A 26,780-nucleotide genomic window follows, 5' to 3' on the forward strand; every position below is an offset into this window, starting at 1 on the left:
TGTGCTCCTACCAGTGTGTGCTTACCTCTGTTGATTATCAGTGAGCTAGTGTCTACATAGATTGATCCAGATAGTGATGGATATGGAAATTCTATAATAATGCGTGTAAAGATAGATGGTGGATGGGTTTTCCACATTTAAAAAAAGTAAACCATGATGAAGACTAGTTTAACAATGAAAGATCCCGATATTAAAAATAAAGACTTTCTTGTTGTCCTAAGTAAACATTGATCCGTAGCGTTGATGCAGGCAGGACAAATGGTAATGCTAGAAAGGTTCATAGTCCGCATAACGAGAACACGAAATTGCCAAGACCTGTCATTTTGGTATCCTTTTGTAGATGTTGTAGCCAGAAAAAAAAGCCTGTCGCATGCTGCAATGCTGCATGCAATGTTTGCTGATTGGGCCACATTGGCATGGTGGCATACCCAATGTTACTGCTGCCAATTCTCTTCCTCCGTAAACCGGTTTGCCATTTTGAAGCTAGTCGACTCAATATGAAATCCATCCATGTTTTAACGACTGATTTTATTTGGCTCAAAACGTGGTGTGGGGAGGTTGTAGGGGGGACACCCACTGGTTTTGCCAATAATTGTAGATTTGTTGATGCCCAGGGGATAAATACTCAGAGGGGGCAAAAGGGAAGCTCGCACTGGGTTGTGGAGGGGAGCACACCACTTTTCCCTTCCCTTACAGCACCCATCTGAAATGGCTGGGCATTAAACACCTTTTTTAATTTCACTTTGCCAATTTTTTCAAGCTGATGTGGAATAGCTGTCTGCATTGGCGGACAGCACGTTTCGCAGTGCTGAGCCTGTACTTTTACAAAACGCCCTTAATATGCAACTGATTTTTGTCTCCTTTTTGTTTTTTAGTGTCCTGGATGATGAACAGAATAAAATCCGCCAACTGAAGCTGGATAACCAGGTAAAGAAATCAAGTTTATAGTCTCTCTATATATACCATTCAACATTTGCACGTAATTCTTGATGCTTCTCTCCAGTAGACCTGTCAATGCATATTGTTTGCGTCTCAAGATGCCTTTGTATACAGTGTTTGGGCTTTCCATTTGGGTCACTTTCTGCCAGGATCAGAAATTGTGTTGCATAGGTTACTGTGCTTTCTTGTACTCCCACATTCCCCTCTGGTCTGTAATACCTGCACCGGGACAAGGGGGGGTCCTGGGAGAGTCTCTGCCAGACATTAGTCCTGGTTACGAGAGACTTACCCAGAGTCTTTAGCTCACTATCTTTCACAGAGAAGAAATATCCCAAATATATCAGTCTTTGTCCTGCCCTGGGGCAGTCCAGCACCGAAATGCTAGGCAATTCTCCTCTGAACAAGAGTACCAACAGCATCCCCAGACACGCGTTTCGGTCTGGTTGGACCTCATCAGTAGGGAGGAGCTGTGCCTCTCTAAGAATAGTGAGCAAGGGGTCCACGTCTGGATTCCCCTAGTAACTCAGGGTGAGACCCAAAGTTACTTGAATATGCAAATTGACAAGGGGGGTCCTGGGAGTCTCTCTGGTTACGAGAGTAACCAGGACTAATGTCTGGCAGAGAGACTCCCAGGACCCCCCTTGTCAATTTGCATATTTAAGTAACTTTGGGTCTCATCCTAAGTTACTAGGGGAATCCAGACGTGGACCCCTTGCTCTCTATTCTTAGAGAGGCACAGCTCCTCCCTACTGATGAGGTCCAACCAGACCGAAACACGTGTCTGGGGATGCTGTTGGTACTCTTGTTCAGAGGAGAATTGCCTAGCATTTCGGTGCTGGACTGCCCCAGGGCAGGACAAAGACTGATATGTTTGGGATATTTCTTCTCTGTGAAAGATAGTGAGCTAAAGACTCTGGGTAAGTCTCTCGTAACCAGGACTAATGTCTGGCAGAGAGACTCCCAGGACCCCCCTTGTCAATTTGCATACCTGCACCGGGGTCAGGACTGAAAAAAGAAATGCCCAAAAAAGTGCTACATTTTAGTATGCAGTAGTACTCATTGTGAGCAACCGTTTGTGTGCTCGTCCACTGCCTCACCGATGCAGCACCACCCGAATATCGCCACCTAGTCCCCCTTAGTGATATGTGCAGGGAAAGGTTTCTCTTGGTGCTCCCACCTCCTAACACACCTTTAGGCTTTGTGTTTGTTAGCTGTTTTGCTCCTTTCTGGGTGTTTTTTTGAACAATTGTTTTAATTTGTCCTCCCGACTGTCCAATCGACTATTCTTTAGAAAACATTGTCTCGCTCTTCTGGGGACGCGAACACAACTGGGTTAAGGTAATGTATTTGATGTGTTAAGCGGCACCTGGCAACTGAACCTCACCAAGCCCGAGTTTACTGTCTGAAACGTTGATATACTTCGGTGCCAGACTTCAGATTGCTAAGAAACTATCGCCCCCATGCGGAAGAAATCTGGTGTGTGTAAAAACACCATAGGCTTTGAGTGATGAAAGCATCACACCTTGGCAATAAAAGCTATTGGGACTGATGAGGTCTTGTTGTACACCCGCAGTCACTATCAGTGGGACACAAGCAGTCTCTGTACCCAGACCTTCCATTGCCAGGGAGCTACAAATCCTGGGGCACTGCAGTACTGGCATTCTCCTTCACCGCAGGTCAAGTTCCGAAGAATGAGCAGAAGTATTTTCCACTGTTTATACAAAATGGTAAAAATAGGCCACAGCCTGTGGTTGACTAGGGTATTTGAATAACCTTCTCCAATAAATTAGAGGGCTTTGCCCAACTCTTTGACCGTAGGTTGAGTATTGCTGCCTGCAGGCTCACAATAGTGAGATATTGGTTTTGTCAAAACTTAGTTTTTCTGCCTCTGTATGAAAGCACCAAAATCCCTTTAAATCCACAAGCCCAATCTCTGCTCCCCAATTACCCAGTTAGAGACCCACAAAAAGTGGGAGAATGGTTTTTGGGGATAATTGGATAGTAAATAGTTATAAGGCTATTTCATAATGACCTCTCACCACAGCCCTCTTGTACCAAACACCTAGTTTCATTAACTAGGCACAAAACAGTTATTAAAGATTTAGATGCTGGTAAACTGATTATGATTAGCATAAATCCTGGCCAGTGCTTGATATTCATCCCACCTCCCTTGTTTGAAGAGCTGGCCCACAACAGTTATATTGCTGAAGATTCTATTGATATTCTTGATGCATTGCTCTCAACGATCAGTTTCCAGGACCTTAAGAAGGCTCTAGTTTTATAACTTATTGCAGAAATCCGCATGGATCAGGCTGGTCCAAGTATTTTTTGGGCCAATCTCAACTCGTCATTCCTAGTGAACATCATGGAGAGGGCAATGATAAATCGGCTGCATTTAAAAATCAAAGGAAGAACTTGCATGATCAATTTCAGTCTGCATTCATGCTAGAAAGAGGTACTAAATCAATGATGGTTTAATTGTGGTGGACCTCGACCATAATGTTTTCCGACTATAATCCTCTGCATTTGATACCATCGACCATGTAATCCTTCTGAGCAGATCGACTTCTATTGCAGGATCTGTGTTGGAATGGTCCATATTTGTTTCGACTGCTCCTCTGTCCCTTCAGTTAATTTTTTACTCTCTTGATGTGCACAGTTCCTTAGTGCTTCACATTTGGCACTGTTATTCTTTCATGATTGCCTAATACTTGCAGTTCCATTGAGTAAGTCCTTTGGTCTTTCTGTATTTAATTATCTTGCTACCCAGACGCTGGTGAATATGTTCAACCCTCGGGGATTAATTTAAACTGGTATAAGTTAAACCTGTCAAAGATGGGCTAACCTTGTGTTCCAACTCTGCATTACCTACAACCTTGGGCAATTGGCCTTCGCCATTGGATGAAGCGGGGCCCCTGGGGTGATCCTTGACTATGGAACTGGAACCGGAACCGGAACCGCCACTTGCAAATGTAAGACCGGGACATTTTCAGCTTTGATCTTTTAAAAGTGTATTCTATTACTTTGCTTACCCCAAGGGAGTGAGCTCAGTAAATGTACTTTTTACTATTTGGATTACATCAATGATATAAGCCTCGATTTACCTCCATATTTGATCTTGCATATGTACAGGCGGCACAATTCAACTAGAATGTTGGCAGGTTTGAAGCGTTGGGTGCACATCACCAACTCTGTTACTATGGTGGCAATAACAAAGCAGAGGGCTTTTAAGGCAATCTGTTTGCCTTCCATGGCAAGGACCTACTCCTTTTATTTTGAAGTGAATGCTAAAGTACATCATTTTGCCTACTATGATCATCTTCTACAGTCTCTCTGCCTCCTCTAAAGGCAAGGAAAGCTTGCCTAGTAGGTGTAAAGCACTCTTGTTTACCTGCCTCTCTGGAAGCAGTTGGGGGGGAAAAGTTTGCTATTTATCTGTAAGCTGATACCGTTCATTCCTCTTGTAGTATCTGAATCCCTAAATATTTTGATAACTTCTACTCCAATATTGTAGATGCATATGCAACCTTTAGTAATGTTTCCAATGTCTGTTTCAGATGAGCCTCATTTCAGTCCTTGGTGGTTTCTTTTTAACTGCACCTCTGTTGGAGCGTTTAATTGATCTTTTAGGAGAGGAGGATTCAAGTCCTTGGTTCTTTCTGGGGGATTTTCATCCCTTTCAGGGTTTTGAATTCCAAAGGACACATTTGTTTTTTTCAGCTTTGAGTGTTGGATCCACATGCTTTACATATACTCCCATCTCGTGGTTGTCCCAGATTATCAAACTGTTTACCACACTTCAATTTACCAATTGGATGGGATGTATCAGCAATAGGATCCATCTATGACCTGTATTTACAATCTACTAAGCTCCTTTTTGTCACTTACCTCCTCAGACGACTGGGTGATCTGTGGTGTGGGTTTATGTGATGGCTCCAAGGACAACATGGTATAAAATTATGAATTAAATGTTTTCAGAGAATTTCTACTCCTTCTTCCTTCAGTATCTTAGATCCATGGAAAAAGACAAATTTAAATATTCTCCATCCTTTTGTCACAAGTTCCCATGGATTGGCAGAAACTGTCTGCAACCAGTGTCTTTCATGGGATCCAGATGAGAGCAAGTGCAACATGTAGAATCAAAACACACAATTTAATGTATGTGGCAGGCAGCCTGCACTATGAAGGCTGGGATATCCTGAGACCTCTGTGCAGTTGGAACAACTCACTGAGGTGGTGGATCTAGAGGCTAATCTGATGGATTCCTAAGCTAACTCCCATGATACTAAGCCTTTTATGATTCACAAAGAAGGGATGGGTACAAAAGTCAAGTTACTTACAAGATGCTGCCCACAGTACTCCATTAAGAACTCACACCATAGTCCGCAAAAAACCTAATAAAGTCAATGAAATGGATACAGCAAGAAAAACCCAACCGAACTATTGATTAGACCAAAGAACACATTCAACCAAAATAAAAATGTGACTTCTGTGAGAAACCAAAGGGTGTCTCACCGGCTTGTCCTCTGGGACTTGTCATCCAGGGGGCCAGGACACGGCCATCGCTTTTAGATCCAGTTCCTGGGGGTGGACCAGTGCGGGAGGATCACCTGGGTGAGGGGTCTTCAGGGAGTGCGGGTGAGACAGCCTGTGATGAGATGCGGTATTCCTGCCTTTACTGTACCTATGATCCCTCCTATTTGATAGGAGTGTCCCAACTCCCCGTGCCCCTTTCCACACAAACACTGGGCCGAGGAAGAGGGTGACTGAGTAAAAAATGTTAACTCGTACACATCACATTGGATGTCTCCCACTTATTTGGTCAGGCAAAGTCAGGCACTTGACTCTGCATACATCTGATACAAATTAGCTCTCCTCCCACACGGATAAAAGGCAGAACATAGAGACACTCTGAGCAAGGTGGAACACGAGTAAGATCAGAACTTCCAGGACAAAGGCTAACCTATTGAAGCAGAGCAATGGACTGAGAGACGAGATCCATGGGTGGAGAGCCCCAGGAGTTCCCTGCAGGAGGTTGTTGCCTTCAAAAGGCTGCAAAAGCTATATGGAGAAGGCTGAGTCCCAAACAAGGCTCCATTGTGAGTCAAGGAAGCCAGCGACCCTCCTGGTTGAACAGCAGAGTTGGCGAGGCCAAACCTGTGGTACTAACCTTGACTCGTAAACTGGAAGACATTAAAAACAAGAAAGAAATGCACAGAGCCGGTGAGTTGGTAAGCAATCTAAGAGACTGATGTGTGCTAAAGAAAGATTGTAGTGGCAACATTATATCACACAATTGAAGGCTGCACACGTGCGAATGAGACGCAGAGACCGGCAGATCTGCAAATGAACCTTGAATTAACAATGGCTGTAAAGTCAGCGATACTGAGTAATGGAGTGGTCCTGTGAAAGAAAGTAGCCTACTCGAAAGTCTCAGTGAAAGGTGAAAAGTTTATAGCGATAAAGTGAATGAACTCTAAAAAGCCAAGTGATTGAAATTGACCCAGAGGAAAGGGGAAAGTAAACCATGAACATTGAAGTTTGCTGCATAATACAGAACTACCCAGACCAGAAAGCACTGGGGCAAATAACGGAGTGCGAGTTGAACACTGGAAAGTCAAATTGGTCTTGCAGAGGTCTATAGAAAAAAGTAAAGCACATTCGAAAGTCTTCGACATCAGGAAATGGTCTGAGCCCGTTTGAGGGAGACCATAGATGTAAAAGCTAAGGGGAGGAACCCCTAAAGGAGGAGAAAATTAGCCTTTTTTTCTTTACTTTAAAAAGCAAGACTTTAACGTGTAAGGCCTCGATCCATGTCTTGAACTGTGTGAGCCAGGGTGTCATCTCGCCTACAGGAACCGCCTTACCCCGTGCTGTCCAACGTGGGGAGGAGAGCCGACTCTGCCATCTTTATTCTTTATATTTGAACACTAACTTTCCTTTGCATACATATTCTCCTTTTCACACTTTTGTACAAGAGATAGGGCAGGCATTAGGTTTTTGTTAGTATAGGCCATTTTGATTTGACTGACTCAACTAGGACTGTTTTACTTGTATTTGATGGCCAAGACTACTCCCATCTAGGATTTTCTCCAACCCCATTGAAACTTCAATAAAGGTTTTACAAATTGTACCTTTTGTGTTAGTGTCATACTTGTGATACCATGCCTCCCTTACACTTCACTAAACACTAGCGGCACCACAGACTCCAAAAACATGCACATTCATGTACGGTTGGCTGTTAGCATTGTGTCAGATCTACCCTAAAATGGCAATGGAAAAAAGCACTGATGGAATCGCAGAAAAAATGTGCTGTACTGAAAGTCTACCTGGTGACACACAGGTGGCGAATGTCAACTTGGTTGCCTAGTAGCCAGTGAATAACCTGTTTGCCTAACATTGTTGCTTCCATATCTACAATCACTGGGATTGTAAACATTAAAACCTATTTATAGCCTGAGCAGATCAAACAACCAACCCAAGTCTACCAGAGCAGCATGTCGACCAATCTGCATCAATGTTTATACCCATAAAACATTTTCACGGCTAGGACAAGAACTGAAAGCATTTAAATATGACATTTACTATATGAAGCACACAAAGTATTTTCTCTGTAGCAAAGTAAATGTATTGGTGCAAATGTTTCGTCATTAGTATCCACTCAGGGTTTGAGGAAATGGTGAAGCTACCTGTCCGCCCCCCACCCCTAACTCCTTCCTAGGAACATCATTGACGAAAACGCAAACTGAAAGAACTGTCGATCAGGCCGGGACCACCGGCAGCTCTAACGGGCCATGAAAATGTTGTATTAGTGCATTTTAATATTCTATTAGGCCGTTTTATACAGCACAATCTGTTGATTTCATTCTGAATAGCAGTTTCTAATGGGTCGTGTCCTCCCATGAATGCCTCATCACCCGATATCCTGCTTGCAGCTTTGGAAACATTTCAACAACAGAGAGCCCCGTGGGTTGTAGAAGTCCCTTCGTCGGCTTCTATCCGCGCATTTGATCGTGACATTGACGTTGGTATGACTAGCACGCACCGCGCCAGTTGCCTCAGTTCAGTTTTTTCCGCATACACAGCACGCTTCGAATGGATCAATCGTCTCAGCAAATTTCTTACTGCGGATTACCCATCTTTGAGAATGTCAACTCAGCGGTGTGAGGACTATGATTTAGAAAATGTCAATCACAAATCCCCACAGAATTTGCCTCTTGTGTCTTGGTACAGAGCATAGGGCCGACTGTTGCGGGTCATGTTATTCCATTGCTAGGAAGGCAAAACTCGTTTTGGGCCCCCAAGTCTACTCTTTCCAAGCTGAGGTTGTCCGAAGACAGTCTTAGGGGTGTTTCCCTGCAAAAAGAACTCGAAACACTCAAAGCTCTTAAGATCTAGGAGCGACTCTCACCACTCTTCGTTATCGTGTCGCCGAAAATCGAAGAAGAGACGTCATCGCTGTTCACCTTCTGAATCCTCTCCGACAGGAAGAAGGTAAGGTTTCCTCTTAAATCTGCTTCTAAAGCATAGCGTGAAGTGTTTAGAAATATAAAATGGAGGTGTTTTTGAAGGTGGCTCCTAACAGCCCCGCTCGAAAAAGTCTTCGACCCCATTGGGCCTCAGAAGGCCGACTGTCATCAAAGGCTACACCTCGCGCACCCGAGGCCCGGGGTCCTAAGCCGGAATATCTTCCTTGAGAGGCGTTGACAGTCTTCATCCCAAGAAAAGTCAGTGTCTGGCTCCTTCTCCCTCCTCAATGGTTTTGATGTCGACACCTTCGACGTCTGAGCTATTGACCCCTCCAGCCGACCCATCAATGGATGTTAAGCCTGTGTCAAAGACTGACTTTCAAATCCATGAAATTGATATTTGAGGAAGAGGATTACACTGATTCTCCTTTCGACTATGCTTATGGCACCCCAAATGTACCAGAGGAGATCCTTTCTGAGGGGTGCAGTCAAAATATAGAAAAAAAAATGCTGAGAGACAAAAAAATCGAAAAAATAATGCCGAAAAAAAGTCGCATTTTTATTTTTTAATTTGTTTATTTTTTGGCTCCTGCATGTAAAAAAAGGGGAGGTTTGGGGGGGGACCCCCCATTTCGAATAAAAAACATAATAAAGAAATTGGATTGATTTTATGACTATAAACCCCTTTCTGAGGAAGCCAGACTGGAAGATCTGACATCGTGCTTGAAGAAGGCTAGTGGACTTGACACATCCTCGGAAGTGGAGTTTGCCATACTAGATGCTTATGCTCACTCTAGTGAGGCTTATTGAGCAGTTATGAGTAAGGTTAGAGTGCTTGGGGTGGGGTCCTGCCCCCCACTCCCCAAAACCCCCACCCGAAGGAGCATTTTTTTACCTGTTCATTCAGCCCTAAAGAATATAATTCTTGAACTGGGAAAAACTAGATACAATACCTGCTGTGTTCAAGGATCTAGCCAGAAACTATAGACCCACTTCAGTTGACCAGGAATTCCTCTCCAGGCACCCTATGCCTGAAAACCTGGTAGTACAGGCTGCTACCTCTACATCTAAAGCAGCCCCCTGCCATATAGTTCCACCTGACTGGGACGACAAGAAGTTTGATATCTTGGGTAAAGAAGTGTTTTCTGCCGTTAGCATGGCTCTGAAAGCCTTAACTGCTTCTTGTGCTTTAGAAAGATACTCTCACACTTTGTGGGGTGTTGTGGCAGAAGCAGTTAAACATATCCCCCAAGGGGAAATGAGAGCAGGTTTACTTAACATAATTCAGGACAGAAAAGAACCTATGTGCCAATCTTTACAATCAGGATTAGACATGGCTGACTGTCTTTGGCAATCTACGGCTGCCAGTACAGTAGTTGGAAGATTTGCAGGGTGCGTAAATCGTGTATTTCTCTTGATGTGCAGTCTCGATTACTAGACATGCTTTTCGATGGATCTCCTCTTTTTGGCACAAAAGCTGATGAAAGCCTAGAAAAGCTCCAAACTTCCAAAGCAGCTGCTAAGTCTCTGGGTGCAGCTATTCGTCAACCCCAACAAACTGTCAACCTCTCAAAGTTGAGGAGTAGGTCCTTTATTTTTATTTATCGGTTGGGAGAACTAGAGGACAAAGTGCCCAGAGAGGTAAGAGAATATTTCCACGCAGAGCAAGAGGACGTGGAGGCGGAACTGCCCAGGCAACCCCTGCCCCTCTCCCATCCGCTGCAGCCACAGCACCAAAACCAAGTCCTTGTCACACAAGAGACTGGTGGGAGGCAGACTGACCCAGCACTATAAAGAATGGTTAAACATTACTTCAGGGTTACTGCCTTCCTTTCTTGAAAAGGCCTACAGACCCCGCCCCCCACCCCTCACCCCGCATCTCTTGGGGAACCAGACTTGCTCCTTCTGTATGAGATTCTCTCCCTGCTGGAGAAAGGTTCTGTGGAAAGGGTACTATTAAGCAAGGAATCCCGGTAGTTATTTGTCCACCTCAAAGTGGAACCAAATAACTACTGTCTATACCCGGGAAGGGGGAAACACTTCAATATATTTAGGAGACAGCTCAATAATACAGGTTGCACAAAACACTTAGGTTCCTAAAGAACCGTATATAAACTTTAATTAGATACACATATAGAATTTATGATTCACACAACTAATAACGCTCATTAATAATTCCTATACATAATCTCTGTTAAGATCAACATTAAACACTAGGATTTCATCAATTCCAATCAAATGGTGAGGTAACATTAGGTGTATAATACATTCAGCAATGTACTGGCAATGTATCGGTGATAACACTAGTTGTTATATTCCTGTATACATCCAGGAAGTTGTCTCGACATGTTTCTGTTCTTGGGAAGTCTACTAGGAGAACTTTCATCAGGAGGGTTGTGTCACGGATGGCACTCTGGAAAGAGTGGCACAGGACACCCCCCAGGAAGGGTTTTGGGTGGTTGTGCTGAAGTAAGGTGGACAGATAAGTACACACACAGCTGAAAGTAATGAGAACAAAGAGTAGACAAGTGTAGCAAGGAATAAGGTACAACAGAATCGATTGCCTCTAGGGGTGTATGCAGATGTATTCCACGGACCTTAGGAAAACTCTAGCCTTCTGCACAGTTTGCTATAACAGAGGCCCACGCTGTTTGCTCATGGCTTGGAACAGCAGCTATGGGTGTCTGTAACGTAGAAACGAGACAAGGGAAGGGGCAGAGGTTGCCTGACGGAAACCAACAGACAAGCTCTGTACAAAAGGGTCTACAAACAGTACAAGAGAAGATACTAACAGACAAATCCAGGAAAAAGGAAGTCGATGGCAAACTAGCAGAAGGAAATGAAGGGAAAGTCGTATAACAGGATTGGATAGCAGAGGACAGTAGAGAACAAGGTTGAGAGCTCAGAGGAGCAGGAAAACAATGAGCAAGCCCACAGGAGCAGGGCTGTAAGGTAGGGAGCCCAGAGGGAAAGGTCTTAGGGCAGCGGAGTAAAGCGGGCTGCACGGCAAGGAGCCCAGAAGGGCCGGGCAGCAAGGAGTGAGCCCTGGGGGGCAGGGCCGCTGACCGTAGAAGGCTGCGGAGGGCTGCTAGGCTGAGAACTCAGCGGACAAAGATTGTAGGTAGCAAGCAGCGGAGCGTGATCGGCTGCAAGGTAGGAAGCCCCGAGTCCGAGGGCTGTTGGCAACGGAGAAAAGCAGGCTGCGCGGCAAGGAGCCAGAAGGACTGGGCAGCAAGGAGTAAGATCAGAGGAGCAGGGTCGATGACTGTAGCTGGCTGCAGAGGACTGAAGAGGGCTGCTAGATTGGAAGTTCAGCGGACGAAGGCTGTAAGTTGAAGGCAGCGGAACGTGATCGGCTGCAAGGCAAAAGCCCGGAAGGGCGGAGGCTGGAAAACAGCAGAGCGTGATCGGCTGCAAAGCAGAGAGCCCGCCAGGGCACTGGAGGACGCTGGAAAGCAGCCGAGCGTGATCGGCTGCAATGTAGAGAGTCCGGCAGGGCACTGGATCCAAAGCAGGAGTAAAGAGGAACGGCATACAAAGATCCATAGCTCGAAGCAAAAAGGTACTGGAAGGACTCTAAATGCAAGAGTGAGCCTCTGCAGGCAGCAGCTTTTATACCGCATAGCCCAGCACAGAGGCAGGCTAATTGCTCGCACCTGGATCAGCACACCTGCATACAATCGGCCACCTCCCTCTCTGTTCCTGAGCTGGTGGAAGCAGAGGAGATCCCTAGGGCTTCTGGGGATTGTAGTTCCGAAGATGACAAATAGGAATGGCCAGGAATAGATGGTTATAGCCAAGTGCATTGTGGTAAGTGTAGTTTGTTGGGAAAAATAGAAAAGCACCAAAGTCTCGCAAATGGAAAATAAAGTCCATATTGATCGCAAATGTATGCGCCCATGGCGCAGGCATGACAGGTTGTCAAAATCACGAAAATCCAAATTAAAATCATTAACTATCATAAGTAGAGCAGTGTAGTGTACACGTGCAACCTGTGGATTGAAAGAAAAATGGACATATCAGGAGCTAGATCTATAGCTTTGATATATCTGTCAATATTCCCCGAAGGGTGAATAAGAGGACCGACCGTTGGGTTTTTATTACCTTTCGTGGTACTCGTGGGGGCTCACAACATAATTGAATCAGGTTGTCAGCTATGAAGTAGCTGTCGACCTGTAATAAATACATGAAAACATTTATCAGTGTTTTTCAAAAGAGCTCAACACTGTAGTTTGAGAAATTCAGTCGTTACTATCGGTTCTTCTAGGGGGGGCGAGGTAATTAAATAGGCTCGCCTGAATTTAGATAGTTCCAAAATCAGTTTGGAAAGGAGTAGAAGAGGACCAGAGTAAGACCCTTAGTGTGGTTCCTCTTCATAGACACGGTCCATTAGTATAGGTTGGTTATTCTTAGTAAGTTGACTTGTGGAGTCTCTATGCGAAAGAAGAGAATATTGTCATTGAGTGGGCATATTCAACACTCAGTGAATTTATACCTTTATAGCCTAGAGAGAGGTCCCGGAATTTTAGCTTCGCCATCGAGTGTTGAAAAACGCTTCATTACCTCGTGCTGAGTTAGTTTTATGTATAGCGTGAAATCTAAAAATAGTTTGAGCTGGTATCGCTGCTGATAAAACATTAAGAAATGGACTGGCGGCAGGTTGGGTGTTCGAGTGTCTCTTTACCAATGGGGGTAATGGGGTATGGTGTGCCACCCTGTTAAGTAACGAAGAAATGCTGTAGACAGCCGTGCTTGCCATGTTCTATCCCTTTATTAGCATGCCAGGTAGATTGATATACTAGTATAAGTGCAGTAGAGAGATAGCCAGCACCCAGGTGTATAGTCCTGTAAATACAGGTTCCGGGCTTACCTCTTTTATTGTTGGGCTGCAACTGCGAGTGTGCCAGTCTCACGGTTGTGCCTCCCGGTTTTGATTCACTTCAGACCAGTACTTGTGTCTGCGTCTGCAGGGGGTAAAGCAGTAAAACGCGTGAAGGGTACCTACAGCGTTGTGGCACTGTGTTAATCGTTTGGTCGGTTTGTAAGAGTAAATTAAACACTACGATTACTAGCACGTACCTTGCGTATTGGAAGATGGGCATCCGTTGGGTATGCGGATGTCCAAATATGCAGTTGTTTGCACAGACTCGGTTTCTTCAGGCGGCGTCTCTAGCTGGAGGCGCTTTGCACGGGACTTTGTGTATATCGGTCACTATGGTGATCGTGCGTGCGTACGTCCAGACTCCGAACGTAACTCAGCGTGATGAATTTGTCACTCGGCCATATTAAAAGAGGCTCGGAACTAGTGTCTAGGATGTATAAAATGTTTCTCTTGACTTATATGCTGCATAAATCAAGATCTCTTAACTCATTCCCGGTGTGGATCACTTGGAGGATCCTCAAGGGGGTCTATACATGGTGTTATTAAAATGTAGTGTGACCGGTGGGTCGCACTTGCTAGATGGTATTGCTCCTACTTATATCGGGAATGGATGGGATACCTTGACTCTAAAAAGGGGGGGGGGGCGCAGACAATGACCGTTAGGATGGGTATATCGAGTAGTTGGAACCTGAAAGAGTGGCGTCAGGCTTGTTGGCAGAACTTAATTATGTACATAACCAAAACAATCGCCATATGAATTTGGTATTGCCCAATGTCATTGGCATTGTGGCACGTTCATAGTATGAAATAGACACCTCATTAAATTGTCTTCCACATCTATACAGTGTATTAGAATGAACTAAGTACATTCTTCAGTCCATCCTTGTCTAGCATTTGTCTACCATGATCATTCTTCATTGATGATATCTCTCGTCAATATGTGATAAGAGGTTTCAAAACGGATAAACATTCATTGCTAGAGGTTCGCTAGGGTGTGTTGGTCAACTTATGAGTACATTGTATTCCGCTGTGATGTACATTAGGTATAGGAACTCATAATTCTTAGTACATGTTACAGTTAGCATTGACATTTACTCCTATGTCCGTCCCCTTTCCTCCATACTTATGGGACATATCTCCGTCCTATGGGACGGGACCGGAGCACTTTGTAAAAAGCATCAAAAATGTTTTCCAAAAATGTGTCCTTCCTCTCTTTCTTGCGCGGGGCCTGGCACGCAGCCGTAGCCCCACCCACCTTGGCTCTGCCCCGCGCATCGCCCATCAGTCCTTTTCTCCGCTCGTTCTGGACCGGACGCACTTGCATCCTCAAAGATTTTCTTCCCTTTTTCCTCTCTGGCTCTCGCTAGCGATCGTGTGCTGGTCTTTCTATGTTGTTGAAACTAGATTTTCCAGATTGTTCGTTGTCACCGTCGTTTCGTGAGGGCGGATCCCCATCCTCTTTGTTTAGAGTGCTTGGGTCCGGATCACTGTTGGGACTCCTGTTTTTACTGCGACTCCCTGTCGGTCCGGGCACTTCAATGTAGGTTGGAGCGGTGGGAGGAGGTGTTCCAACGAACTCCTCCTTAGCATTTTCAGGCGTTCATCGACGAGAAGAAGAAACGCCCAGTAAGTTCTTTACTTTTCAGCGTTGGGCCAAATAATTGTACCAGAGTTTTCTCTGAGGGTCTCCTTAAGGGGCCTGTAGATACCGGAGTGCGCTCCGAGGCCCCTCCTGTGGGGGCTGTTTGTAGACCTGGTTCTACTGAGTCGTGGGGTACTGGAGATCGCTTTGAGGCCGTTCTGTCGGCTTCCCTCAAAAATAAGACCGGGGTGCGCCCCGAGGCCTTGGGTGGGCTTGCTGTTACTGAACCGATGTTCGAGGCCCGTGCAGATGAGGCTGTTACCAGACCTGGGTCCGAGGTCCCTCGTTCAGAGGCTAAAGCTACCAACAGTTCTGAGAGGCCTGACAAGGCCTTGTCGGTGAAAGCTGTTTCTCACCGTTCCCGCTCTTGCGGTGACACCAGACCTGTTGAGGGGGCAAAGTTCTTCTTTAACCGGCAGTGCCGTGGTCCTTCCTTCGAAGGCTAATTTGGCGGTTGGTATGTCACAAAAACATTCCAGGCCACACAGTACCGGCTCTGCCAAGGTCCCTTATGTTAAGGCTAAGGTTAAGACCCCTGATCCATCGACTGGGACCCCTGCCTCACTTCCTCACATGCCGCAGTTCCCCTCAGATGATGACAAAATGGTGCCCGTTCCTGCCACGACCGTGGCGGCCATTTTGGGTGCTACCCCTACAACTATGCCATCGGCCTCAGGTGTAGGGCTTGGCCCCTTGGGTGAACATAGTCCCTTGTGCGCATCCTTATCGGGCAGTTTATGACTGGAATGCTCGGATGCCTCTTCCGCACAATGTTTCGCTGCCTGCAGGGTCAGCACCGTTGATTTATGTGGATATGTCGGTGGAGGGGCCTGTGTGGCACCCGTCCCGTTACGTCCCTGGATTTGTCCAACTCGGAGGCCTCAGGTTCCAAAGCAGTCCCCGGAGGAAGCCTTTTTCGTTAAATTTCAAACGCTTATGCGTACCGATCCCATGAGGGAATATTTCAAAGGGCTTTTTAGGGAGATATGTCCTCCCGCACCTCTGGCTCCACCTGTTCCTCCGGTGGTTCCGCCGGTGCCTCCCTTGCCTACGGTGTCTCCCCCGACTCTTCTGCCTTTGCCCCCATTGTCCCTGTGGACAAGGCAGCGCCCGACATGGTTTAGCAGGATCCTGATCTGTCGGACGACGCACAAGTTGATCAGGACAGCAAGGACATTCCCCGCTCTATCAGAGCTTTTCATGACCGGGTACTGGACATGATGAACTACTTGGATGTTCCAGTGCCCGAGGCACCCGCTCCACAGGAGGCGTGCTTTCTGGGGCGTTCACCCTGTCTCCCTTGGAGCGTACCGGCCTGTTCTTGCAGAAGGACATTCTGGCCGAGGTCCACAGAGTCTGGGAAAAGCCACACTCTGGACTTTTTGTCAATAAGAAAATTGACGCTAGATACAGGCTGCATTCTTCTGAAGAGGTGGCCCTGTCATCTTTTCTTCCCCCCCTCCTCCACAGTGGTGGTTGGGCCACTTTGCAGTCCAGGCCTGCAGCATTCTTTTCCACGATGGCTACTCGGGTTCTGGGAAAGGAGGACAAGCTCCTAGATTTCCTCGGGAGGAAAATCTTCGCCAACTCGGCCTTGCAGCTCAGGCAGGCCAATGCTGAATTGATATTAGCGGGAGCTAACATGCGGATGTGGAAAGGTCTGTCAGAGTTTGAGGAGTTTATCCCGGTGGAGAAGCTGGAAGACTTTAGAGGAGGCCTTTCGGACGCCAGGATCTCTTGGAGGCTGCGGCTCATCACGTAGACACCTCGGCTTGGGGCCTTATGGTGGGGGTTAATACCTCGCAGCAGGCGTGGCTGCATGCAACTAAATTCTCAGAAGAAGTGCAGGACAAGGTGCTGGACCTTCCGTTCGATGGGAAGGAGCTCTTTCATGCTACAACAGATGTAGAGCTCACCAAGACGAAGGATAGCACTCAGACAGCTAAGTCCTTGTCTGTCCTGGTTAAGTCTCCTTTCAAAACCTAGAGACCGTTGTCGCAAAGTCGACCTTCCTCTGGCTTTAGGGACTTCATCGACTGCAAGTCTCGCAGAGTGGCTACCCCTGCGGGGAATAACCGCCATAGGCAACAACGGACGCAGTTTTTCTCCCGTTCCTCAGCCTCCTCCTCAGGTTCAGGTGGCACCGCCACCGATAAAACCTACTAAATGAGGGTCTTCCGCGCTCGCAGGAGACCCCGGTGGGAGGACGCATTGCGTCTCATTGGGAGGCTTCCGCTTACCTCAACCCTCCTTTTCAGCTGTCGGGCTCGCCATCCCTCAAAACTGAGGTTCAGAAACTTCTGGGCCTCAGAGCTGTGGAACGCGTTCCCCTGGGGGAGTGAGGGGAGGGCTTTTACTCCCAGCTGTTTACGGTGCCCAAACCCAACCAGGCTGGCCTGCGTACCATCCTAGACCTTTCCCAGTTCAATCTTTTCCTACCCCAAGAGAAATTCAAGATTATCACGCCCGGCCAGATACGGTCCTCCTTGCAGATGGGCGATTGGCTCAGCGTCGTGGATCTTCAGGATGCGTACATGCATATCCTGATTTGGAACCCACACAGGAGATATCTCTGCTTCTCTTTGGGAGAGGAGAACTTCCAGTTTCAAGTGCTTCCTTTTGGCCTTAGCTCGGCGGCGCGTGTCTTCACGAAGATGTCAGTGATTGCGGCCTATCTTCGTCTCCAGGGTATCCATGTGTATCCATATTTGGACTGGCTCTTACGCAGCCCTTGCCCGCTGGCAGCAGCGGGCAATCTCCAGTCCCTCCTTCAGCTCCTGTTCCATCTTGGGCTGTCGGTGAACTGGCGGAAGTCTTCCATGACGGTCTCGCAGGACCTGATTTTCCTGGGTTTTCGCTGGAACACGATCGACTGCAGAGTGTACCTGACCGGGGACAGAATGGCGGATCTGTTAGCCACGTGTCAGATGTTTGCGCAGTCGGAGAGCATGGCGGCCTGGTGGTTCCAGAGGCTTCTGGGCCTCATGGCCGCGTGCGTGCTGGCTCTTCCTCTTGCTCGTCTCAAGATGAGACGGACCCTGATGGCTCTTCGGAGTTCCTGCCGTCAGGCTGTGGACCCAGATTCCAAGCTGATGATTCCGGATTCCATGAGTGGACCTGGATTGGTGGTTCTCTCAGCAACCTGTCGGTGGATGCGGGGTTTCAGGACCCAGCCCCCACAGTGACGATCACAACGGACTCCTCCCTTCTGGGGTGGGCTGCGACGTTAGATTTTCTTCAGGCCTTGAACCTCTGGTCGCCTCAGGACAAGCTCCTGCACATAAATCATTTGGAGCTTCTGGCGATCTTCCTAGCGCTCAGGGCGTTCTGACCGCTCATTGCCAACAAGGTGGTCCGCATACGCACGGCGCACGGACAATGTGGTGTCAATGTATTATATCAACAAGCAAGGGGGAACAAAGCCCCCCCACCCCCTCGTGGACCTGTCCATGGAGTGGGCCGCGCTTCATGGTGTCTGGCTGCTTACAGTACACATCCCGGGCCAGCTGACTGTCACAGCGGATGCCCTCAGCCGGCGGAGAGTGGTCAGCTACGAGTGGGAGTTGAAGGCAGAGGTCCTCTCATGGATTTTCTTGCGTTGGGGCACACCAGAGATGGACCTCTTTGCTACGGCGGTAAACAAGAAGCTTCCTCAGTGTGCCTCCAGAGGGGGGCTGGGAGCCTCCTCTCTGGGGGATGCTCTCGCGATTCCATGGCACAACATGAGAGCTTACGCCTTCCCGCCTCTGCCTCTAGTTCATCGAGCAATTTGGAAGCTGAAGAACTCGGTAAACTGTTCCCGGCTACTCATAGCCCCGTGGTGGCCAGCCAGGTTTTGTTTCTCAGAACTTCAACACCTGTCAGTGTATCCGCCGATCAGGTTACCAGTGACCCCCGATCTTCTTCAACAAGGGCAACATCAGATGTGGCACCCTTCCCCACAATTGCTCAGCTTGGCGGCATGGTGCCTGAGTTCAAGTCTTTAGAGCATCTTAACTTTCCTACGGATAACATGCGTATTATCCAGGCAGCCAGGAAACCCTCGGCCAGATCCCAATACAGGAGTCGATGGCTCAGGTTCTGTCATTGGTGTTTGGAAAAGCAGTTGGATCCAAGAGTGGCTACGATTGACATGGTGCTGTCCTTCGTGTCCTCCCTAGCAGAGTCGGGTGTTCACGTTCTCTCCTGCAAAACTTACCTTTCAGCGGTTTCCGCTTATCTTTCTACAGAGCAATGCTCTTATTCTCTGAGTAACCCAGTGGTTAAGGGGCATTTTGCAGGCTTTACACGCCTCTACCCTCCGGTTCGTAGTCCGCACCTGCCGTGGGACCTAAATGTAGTCCTGACGGCGCTGTGCCATAAACCCTTTGAACCAATGGCCACGGTGGACCTCAAGTACCTATCGTGGAAAGTGTCCTTTTTGGTCGCTGTTATGTCAGCGAGGAGAGTGAGTGAGCTCCAGGCCTCGTCAGTGGAGCATCCTTTCTTGGTCTTTCACAAGGACAAGGTAGTCCTACGTACAAACCCGGCCTTTCTACCGAAGGTGGTAACTGATTTCCATCTGAATCAGTCTATCTCCCTACCAGTCTTTTTTCCGAACCGTGCCTCAGAGGGTGAAAGGGTTCTGCACTGTCTTGATGTCAGAAGGGCTCTTAAGTTCTACCTTGACAGAACTTCCGAGTTTAGGAGTTCTCAACTTTTTGTGACCTTTGGTAACCCTCAGGATAAGCAGGCGTCTAAGGCGACTATTTCTCGGTGGATCGCCGCCTGCATCACGGAGTCTTTCACCGTCGATGGGCTGAAACCTCCTAAGGGTATTCATGCACACCTGGTGCGGGGCAAGGCAGCCGTGGTTGCTTTTCAGAAATATGTCCCCTGGGAGTCCATCGCTAGGGCAGCTACTTGGGGCCCCCCCCCCATCTGCTTTTTGTAAGCATTGTCTTGATATGAGCTCAAGAGCTGATGCTCAGTTTGGTCAGGCTGTGCTGAAGAACCTTTTTCTGTAGGGGGTATTTCCATCCACCCGTAGTTCCTGTTGGGAGTCTCCCATAAGTATGGAGGAAAGGGGACGTGACTTACGAGTATAACCAGGTTACTCACCGTAGTGACCACCTTACTCCTAGTCCATAGTCCCCTTACTCCATACGCCCGCCCGCCGTCCCCTCTATTAAGGTTCCTCTGTTATTGCTAATAGGTCTCTGACCTGGCGATAGAAAAGGACTGATGGGCGATGCGCGGGGAGGGGCCAAGATGAGCGGGGTTAGGGCCGCGTGCCGGGCCCCGCGCTAGAAAGAGGAAGGACCCATTTTTGGAAACATTTTTGGATGCTTTTTACAAAGTGCTCTGGTCCTGTCCCACAGGACGGAGAGATGTCCCATAAGGACGGAGGAAAGGGGACTATGGACTAGGAGTAAGGTGGTCACTACGGTGAGTAACCTGGTTAATCTCAGTCTTATTACATTTCTATCCCCAAGGGCTATTCTTCATACATTTAGTTAGTAACTACACATTTGGATCAACTCAAGAGAGAAGAATGTATCTGGTTTTGGGTATGATTCTGACTACTATATGACAAGGAGATATTTATTGGCGGATTTTATGCCATTCTACAGAGTCATTCATACCTCCTAGTATCACTCTGTAATCTATAAATCATTTCCTTTTCTTTCCTCAGGAGTCTATTTTCTAGTGTATGTAGGTTGCCACCTTTGAGTGTCAATAATACAGTCCAGGTGAAGTCTTCGTGTTCGTGCTTTACTTGGATGAAATGTTTAACCATCGGGGCGTTTTCAATTTTGTTTTTAAGACGGCTCCGGTGTTCCATAATCCGTGTCTTAACTTTACGAACAGTTTTGCCCACATATATTAGGCCACATCTGCGTCTTATTAAATATACCACATGGTCGTTATTGCAATTTGTTGGGTTTTTCTGTATCCATGGTTTGGGCAGTCCTACATCGATCTCTTTACTTTTGGAGGTGAGTTTGCAGGCTCCGCAGGCTCCACATGGGTAATTACCGCTAGCAGGTGTCAATCCCCAGAGGGTAGTTGGATTAGTAGTGTTATGGGTTTGCAGTTTTAGTCTACTTCCACTTGTTCTGTTGCCAGTTGTGGTGCTCCTTTTATAGGCAAACATTGGCATCGGTAGAGGTGTTTTGGAAGTCTTGAAGATTTTCCACTGTTAAGTGATCACATTTTTAATTTTTAGACTGAGATCAGTGAATGTATTCACGCACACAATTCTTTCATCCTTGGGTTTCTCTTCTAACAGTGAGTCTGTTATTATTGAACGCTCGCTTGGCTGCTCTCTATCAGTTTTTTTCGGGTATCCCCTTTGTTTAAACTTCTTGCTAAGCACTGCTGCTTCAGTTTCGTAGGTGCTGTCAGAGCTATTCCTTTTTAGGCGCAAAAATTGGCCGAATGGTAAATAATCCCATAGGTGTTTAATGTGATGGCTAGTATATTGAAGTAAGGAGTTTTTATCAGTCGGTTTATGGTAGGGTTTTAATTTCAAAATCCCATTTAAGTGGAAGATGGTCAGGTCGATGAAATCGATGCTTTCTCTCCCAATGGTCATTGTGAACTGAAGGTGGGGGTTCAAATTATTCAGCCATGCCAGAAAGTTGGTTGCTTGCTCACTTGTCCCTTCCCATATCACTAGAATGTCGTCTGTATAGCGATTCAATTTTTTGATGTTCAATGTAAAAGGGTTGGTGTTCTTCTCGAAGGTTTCTACATATAGATTGGTGACACTTGGGGCTATAGTGGCCCCCATCGCCGTGCTATCAACTTGTTGATAATACGTCCCATTGAACTCGAAATAGTTTCTGTGAAAACTGCATATTTGGAAATCAGCCCGCATACCCACGGATGGCCGTCTTCCAATACACGAGGTACGTGCTAGTAATCGTAGTGTTTAATTTACTTTTACAAAACGACCGAATGATTAACACAGTGCCACACGCTGTAGGTACCCTTCACACGTTCTATTGATTTACCCCCTGCAGACGCAGACACGAGTACTGGTCTGAAGTGAATGAAAACCGGGAGGCACAACCGTGAGACTGGCACACTCGCAGTTACAGCCCAACGATGAAAGCGGTAAGCCCGGAACCTGTATTTACAGGACTATACACCTGGATGCTGGCTATCTCTCTACTGCACTTATACTAGTATATCAATCTACCTGGCATGCTAATAAAGGGATAGAACACGCCAAGCACGGCTGTCTACGGCATTTCTTTGTTACTTAACAGGGTGGCACACCATACCCCATTACCCCCATTGGTAAAGAGACCCACTCGAACACACAACCTGCTGCCAGTCCATTTCTAAATGGTTGATCAGCAGCGATACCAGCTCAAACTATTTTTAGATTTCACGCTATACATAAGACTAACTAATCACGAGGTAATGTAGTGTTTTTCAACACTCGATGGTGAAGCTAAAATTCCGGGACCTCTCTCTAGGCTATAAAGGTATAAAGTCACTGAGTGGTGAATATGCCCACTCAATGACGATATTCTCTATATTCTCTTCTTTCCCATAGAGACTCCACATCAACTTACTAAGATAGACCAACCTATACTAATGGCCCGTGTTTATGAAGAGGAACCGCACTAAGGGTCTTACTCTGGTCCTCTTCTACTCCTTTCCGAAGCGAATTTTGGAACAATCTAAATTCAGGTGAGCCTATTAAATTACCTCACCCCCCTGACCCTCCCCCCTACCAGAACTGATAGTAACGACTGAATTTTTTGAACTACAGTGTTGAGCTCTTTTAAAAAACACTGATAAATGTTTTCATGTATTCATTACAGGTCGACGGCTACTTCATAGCTGACAACCTGATTCAATTTTGTTGTGAGCCCCCACGAGTACCACGAAAGGTAATAAAAACCCAACGGTCGGTCCTCTTATTCACCCTTTGGGGTTTATTGACAGATGTATCAAAGCTATAGATCTAGCTCCTGATCTGTCCATTTTTTTTAATCCACAGGTTGCACGTGTACACTACACTGTTCTACTTAAGATACAGTTATTGATTTTAATTTGGATTTTTGTGATTTTGACAACCCTCCTGATGAAAGTTCTCTGAGTAGACTTCCCAAGAACAGAAACCTGTCGAGACAACTTCTTGGATGTACACAGGAATATAACAACTAGTGTTATCGATTTAATGATCCGAAACTGATACATTGCCAGTACATTGCTGAATGTATTATACACCTAATGTTACCTCACCATCTGATTGGAATTGATGAAATCCTAGTGTTTTTTAATGTTGATCTTAACAGATTATGTATAGGAATCATTAATGATTGTTATTGTGTGAATCATAAATTCTATTTGTATCTAATTAAAGTTTATAAATTATATACGGTTCTTTAGGAACCTAAGTGTTCTGTGGAAAGGGTACCTGTAGCGGAGCAATACCAAGGTTAATACTCCACCTACATTCTGCTTCCCAGGAAAGACCAAGGACTGCGACCCATCTTGGACCTGAGACGCTTGAACAAGTTCCTCGGCAAGGACCGATTCAAGATGGTCACTCTGTCGCAGATTCTCCAGGCCCTTCAGCTCAAGGATTGGATGGTGTTACTTGATCTTCAGGATGCATAATTTTATGTACCTGTACATCCCAAGCACAAAGTACCCAACGTTCGCCATTGGCAGTTCTCAACTCAGTTTCGGTTTCTACCTTTCGGGCAGGGCTCCGCCCCCAGAGGGTCTTCACCAAGTTGATGGCGGTGCTGGTAGCAAATCTAAGGAGAGGGGAGATTCACATCTTTCTCTACCTAGATGATTGGCTGATCAGAACTCATTCTCCCAAACAAGATTTGGAACATCTCTGCAGCACCTGCCACTGTCTCCACAAACTGGGCTTCTCCCTCAACTTCATGGTGACACCTTCCCTAAAGCTGAAATTCATTGGATCGGTCCTGGACTCTTCCTCAGAAGGTTTCGCCTCCTGAGTTGAGGCCTGAACATATCTTGCAGATGGTGATAAAGTTTCAGAACACCCAGCATCTATCGGCCTTCGTTTTTCTGACGTTGCTTGGTCTCATGGCATCCTGCAGTTTTCTGGCCAGTGTAAGGATCTGGTCACTCCAGTGGACCCTCGGATCGCAATGGTCACAATTCTCCGGCAGGATGATGGATCTTCTTCGGGTTTCAAGCAAATGGTGGGATGCACATACAGCGTCCGAGCCAGGCGAAAAGGTTTTGGCTGAGAAAACTAATGCTTATCATTATTATGGAGCACACAAGGCACATGTAGTGTTTTTAGTTAGGTCTGAAACATATTGGACACACACATAGCAACACAGAGCAACAAATGTTCTAATGTTGCGGTTGCAGAAGTTATAGATTGGGCCCTGTGTTTAATTGTTTTATTCATAATTATGGCCTACAGTGAGGGGTAATAAAAGGGTCGAGACCGGTGGATGATGGAGTCAGAAGGGTATTTCGGTTGAAGCTAGGTTGTTGTCTTTATATGACAGACATGTCGCCATATTGGATGTTAAGGCTCTGATCATTAAGAACAGAATAGAATGCAGCCCTGATGTGGAGCTGTGGCTGTTTAGTTCCCCAAAAAAAAATCCCCTCTTCCTGTTCCCCAGGAGAGAACTCACTGTCAGCCTTCGGTGCACAGATAAACGCGAATTGTATCCAGCTGTAGGGCTGAGCATGGTAGGAATGGAATGTTAGCTGTTGGGAGAGCTGATAGGGATGTGCCCTATGAAGGACAATTTCATGAGGATAGGGCATAAGGTTTTGCGATGCCAATGAGCAAGAAGATTTAGCACACTGCTGCCCTCATCCAAAAGTGGTCATCCCATTTGAATTACAGGTACCACCAGAGATGAATAAATCATTGAGATTCAGACTCAAGAGCAGAGTCTTGGTCATGCTGTTACTGGGCGCTGGGGTTTGAAGGTGCCGAGGGAGGAGTTGTCTCTTGAACGTTCATTGATTTGGGACATGAGGATGTGAAGGCATCCTGGTGCAAGACACAGACAACAGATTCAAAGTTCAAACAAAAAGTCTTTATTAGCTCAAATGTCAGGATGGTGTATGGCCTAACTTGCTCCATTTTAAGGTGGGATTTCCCTACCTAAATAAACTAAGGATAGTCTGGTCAGTAAATTCAACAAAAGTCTGTCTCCAAAACCTATACTTGCCCTCACAACTAAAGCTAAACAATGTGTAGCGATGTCAGTAACCAAAGAAACAGTTTTCAAACTAACGTTCTGAGCTTCTACCAGCTCCAGGCTTCCTCTTAGCTCCCTTCCCCAAGTGCAAGACCTTTCCAACAAAAGGGCCTCGAGGTTCCCTTCCCCAAGTTCAACGCAGTTCTACAAAATGGTCTTGGGGTTTCTTCCCCAAGTTTAACACAGTTCTTCAGGCTTCAAATTCACAGAAAGAAAATATTTTACTATCACTTGAACAACTTTTAGGCCGACCAGCCTCAACCTCTGGACTTCTCTTGGTTTACTCCAAGAAATGGTTCCTGGTCTAGGCGCAGGTCACGCAGCTGATAACCCTTGATGCTTTACAACTGTTCATACTTGATCATCAGACTCACTTGACAACTAAGGTTTCCTTTCTGCATCTGTTAGAAGGGTAATGGCTGAAAATGGTGCCCTCAGAATTCCCACTCCTGAAATTCTGACTTCTTTTTTTATCGAACCCCCCCCCCCTTACACCACATATATAAGTGGGGAATATGTGATATGTTTGTGGCAGGTCTCCCCCTGCATATGTGTGTAGTGTAAAGGGGTTTGGGGAAAAAAACAAAGTAAGTGCATTTTTCAGCTGTCGGATTTCTGGGGGTAATCGCATAGATCCGTTGGAAGTCCACGTATTCTTCTGATGCACGTTAATGGCTTCTTGGCTTTTATCAACATGCTACTCACACACTTTCAAATTCATTACATGTTTGGCAATTTGTTCGGTATGCAATAGTTCACTCTTTGGTTTCCAGGCCCCTTGTATTCTTGCTTGTTCGCCGTCACCCACACCATGCCCATGGATGGCCCCCGGCCTGAATGAACCTTGCCTGTCACTCACCGGTGTGCAGCCGCTGGTCTGGGTGTGCCAGCGTCTCTTTGGTTTCTCGCTCGCTCCTCTCTGACTGCCAAAGAGCTCTGGCAAGCATCTCTCTTCCTTTCCACGTTGGATGGCCACGCTTTCCGGTCTAGCTGCTTCTGTCTCCTGTTTATACACCTGTAACCATTAACAGGTTGCAGGTGTAAGCACTTAGTTTTACTTGCCTGACCATATTTATTGGGGCATGCCTGACCCTCAACAGTCCTCGGGCTGCTTCCTCGTCTCAGTACCAGAGAGGTGAAATGACGGGTTAGTGTTCACTATTTAGTCGCCTCTTCTCCATCTCAGTGCTACAGTGGTCTGAATCAGAGGAGATGGTTTAAAACAGCCTATAAAGGCAGGAGGTAGGTAAGGTTGTATCTTGCCAGAAAAGGGGAGATACCATGTCTTGCCTGTGGGTATCCTCACCTCAATCCCTGAGGACCCTCCACCCAGGTGATCCTCCCTCACATCACCACCACCAGGGTCAGGATCCAAAAGCAATGGCTTTTCCCTGGCCACCTGAAGAGGATCCAAAGGGAGTAGGCGTGAGGATACCCTCTGGTTTCTCACAAGGAGCGGAGGTGATGCCAATAAATTTAGTGGAAGCTCAGGGAGGCAACTTGTGGGTTTCCCGTGGTGACGGGAATGAGACCCATCGTCTGTTAATGCAGAGTTGGCCTTGCTTGTTTACTTAGATCGTGTCTGGGCCGGAGGGGTGCACATCACGTGACGGGTATGATTGATCAATGTGTCA

General features: G+C 46.6%; 1 protein-coding gene across 2 annotated transcripts in view; it reads left to right on the plus strand.

Annotated features, from left to right (window-relative positions):
- Window positions 1-26,780, plus strand: part of TULP3 (TUB like protein 3) — a 1,058,170-nt gene that overhangs the window by 237,838 nt on the left and 793,552 nt on the right. For both annotated transcript variants that reach the window (XM_069628512.1, XM_069628513.1), the window contains exon 2: window positions 876-927. In XM_069628512.1, coding sequence (XP_069484613.1) covers window positions 876-927 — 52 coding nt within the window. The remainder of the gene's footprint in view (window positions 1-875; window positions 928-26,780) is intronic.

Source organism: Ambystoma mexicanum, chromosome 12, assembly GCF_040938575.1.
Source record: "Ambystoma mexicanum isolate Mex_15411 chromosome 12, UKY_AmexF1_1, whole genome shotgun sequence".
Classification (NCBI taxonomy): Eukaryota; Metazoa; Chordata; class Amphibia; order Caudata; family Ambystomatidae; genus Ambystoma; species Ambystoma mexicanum.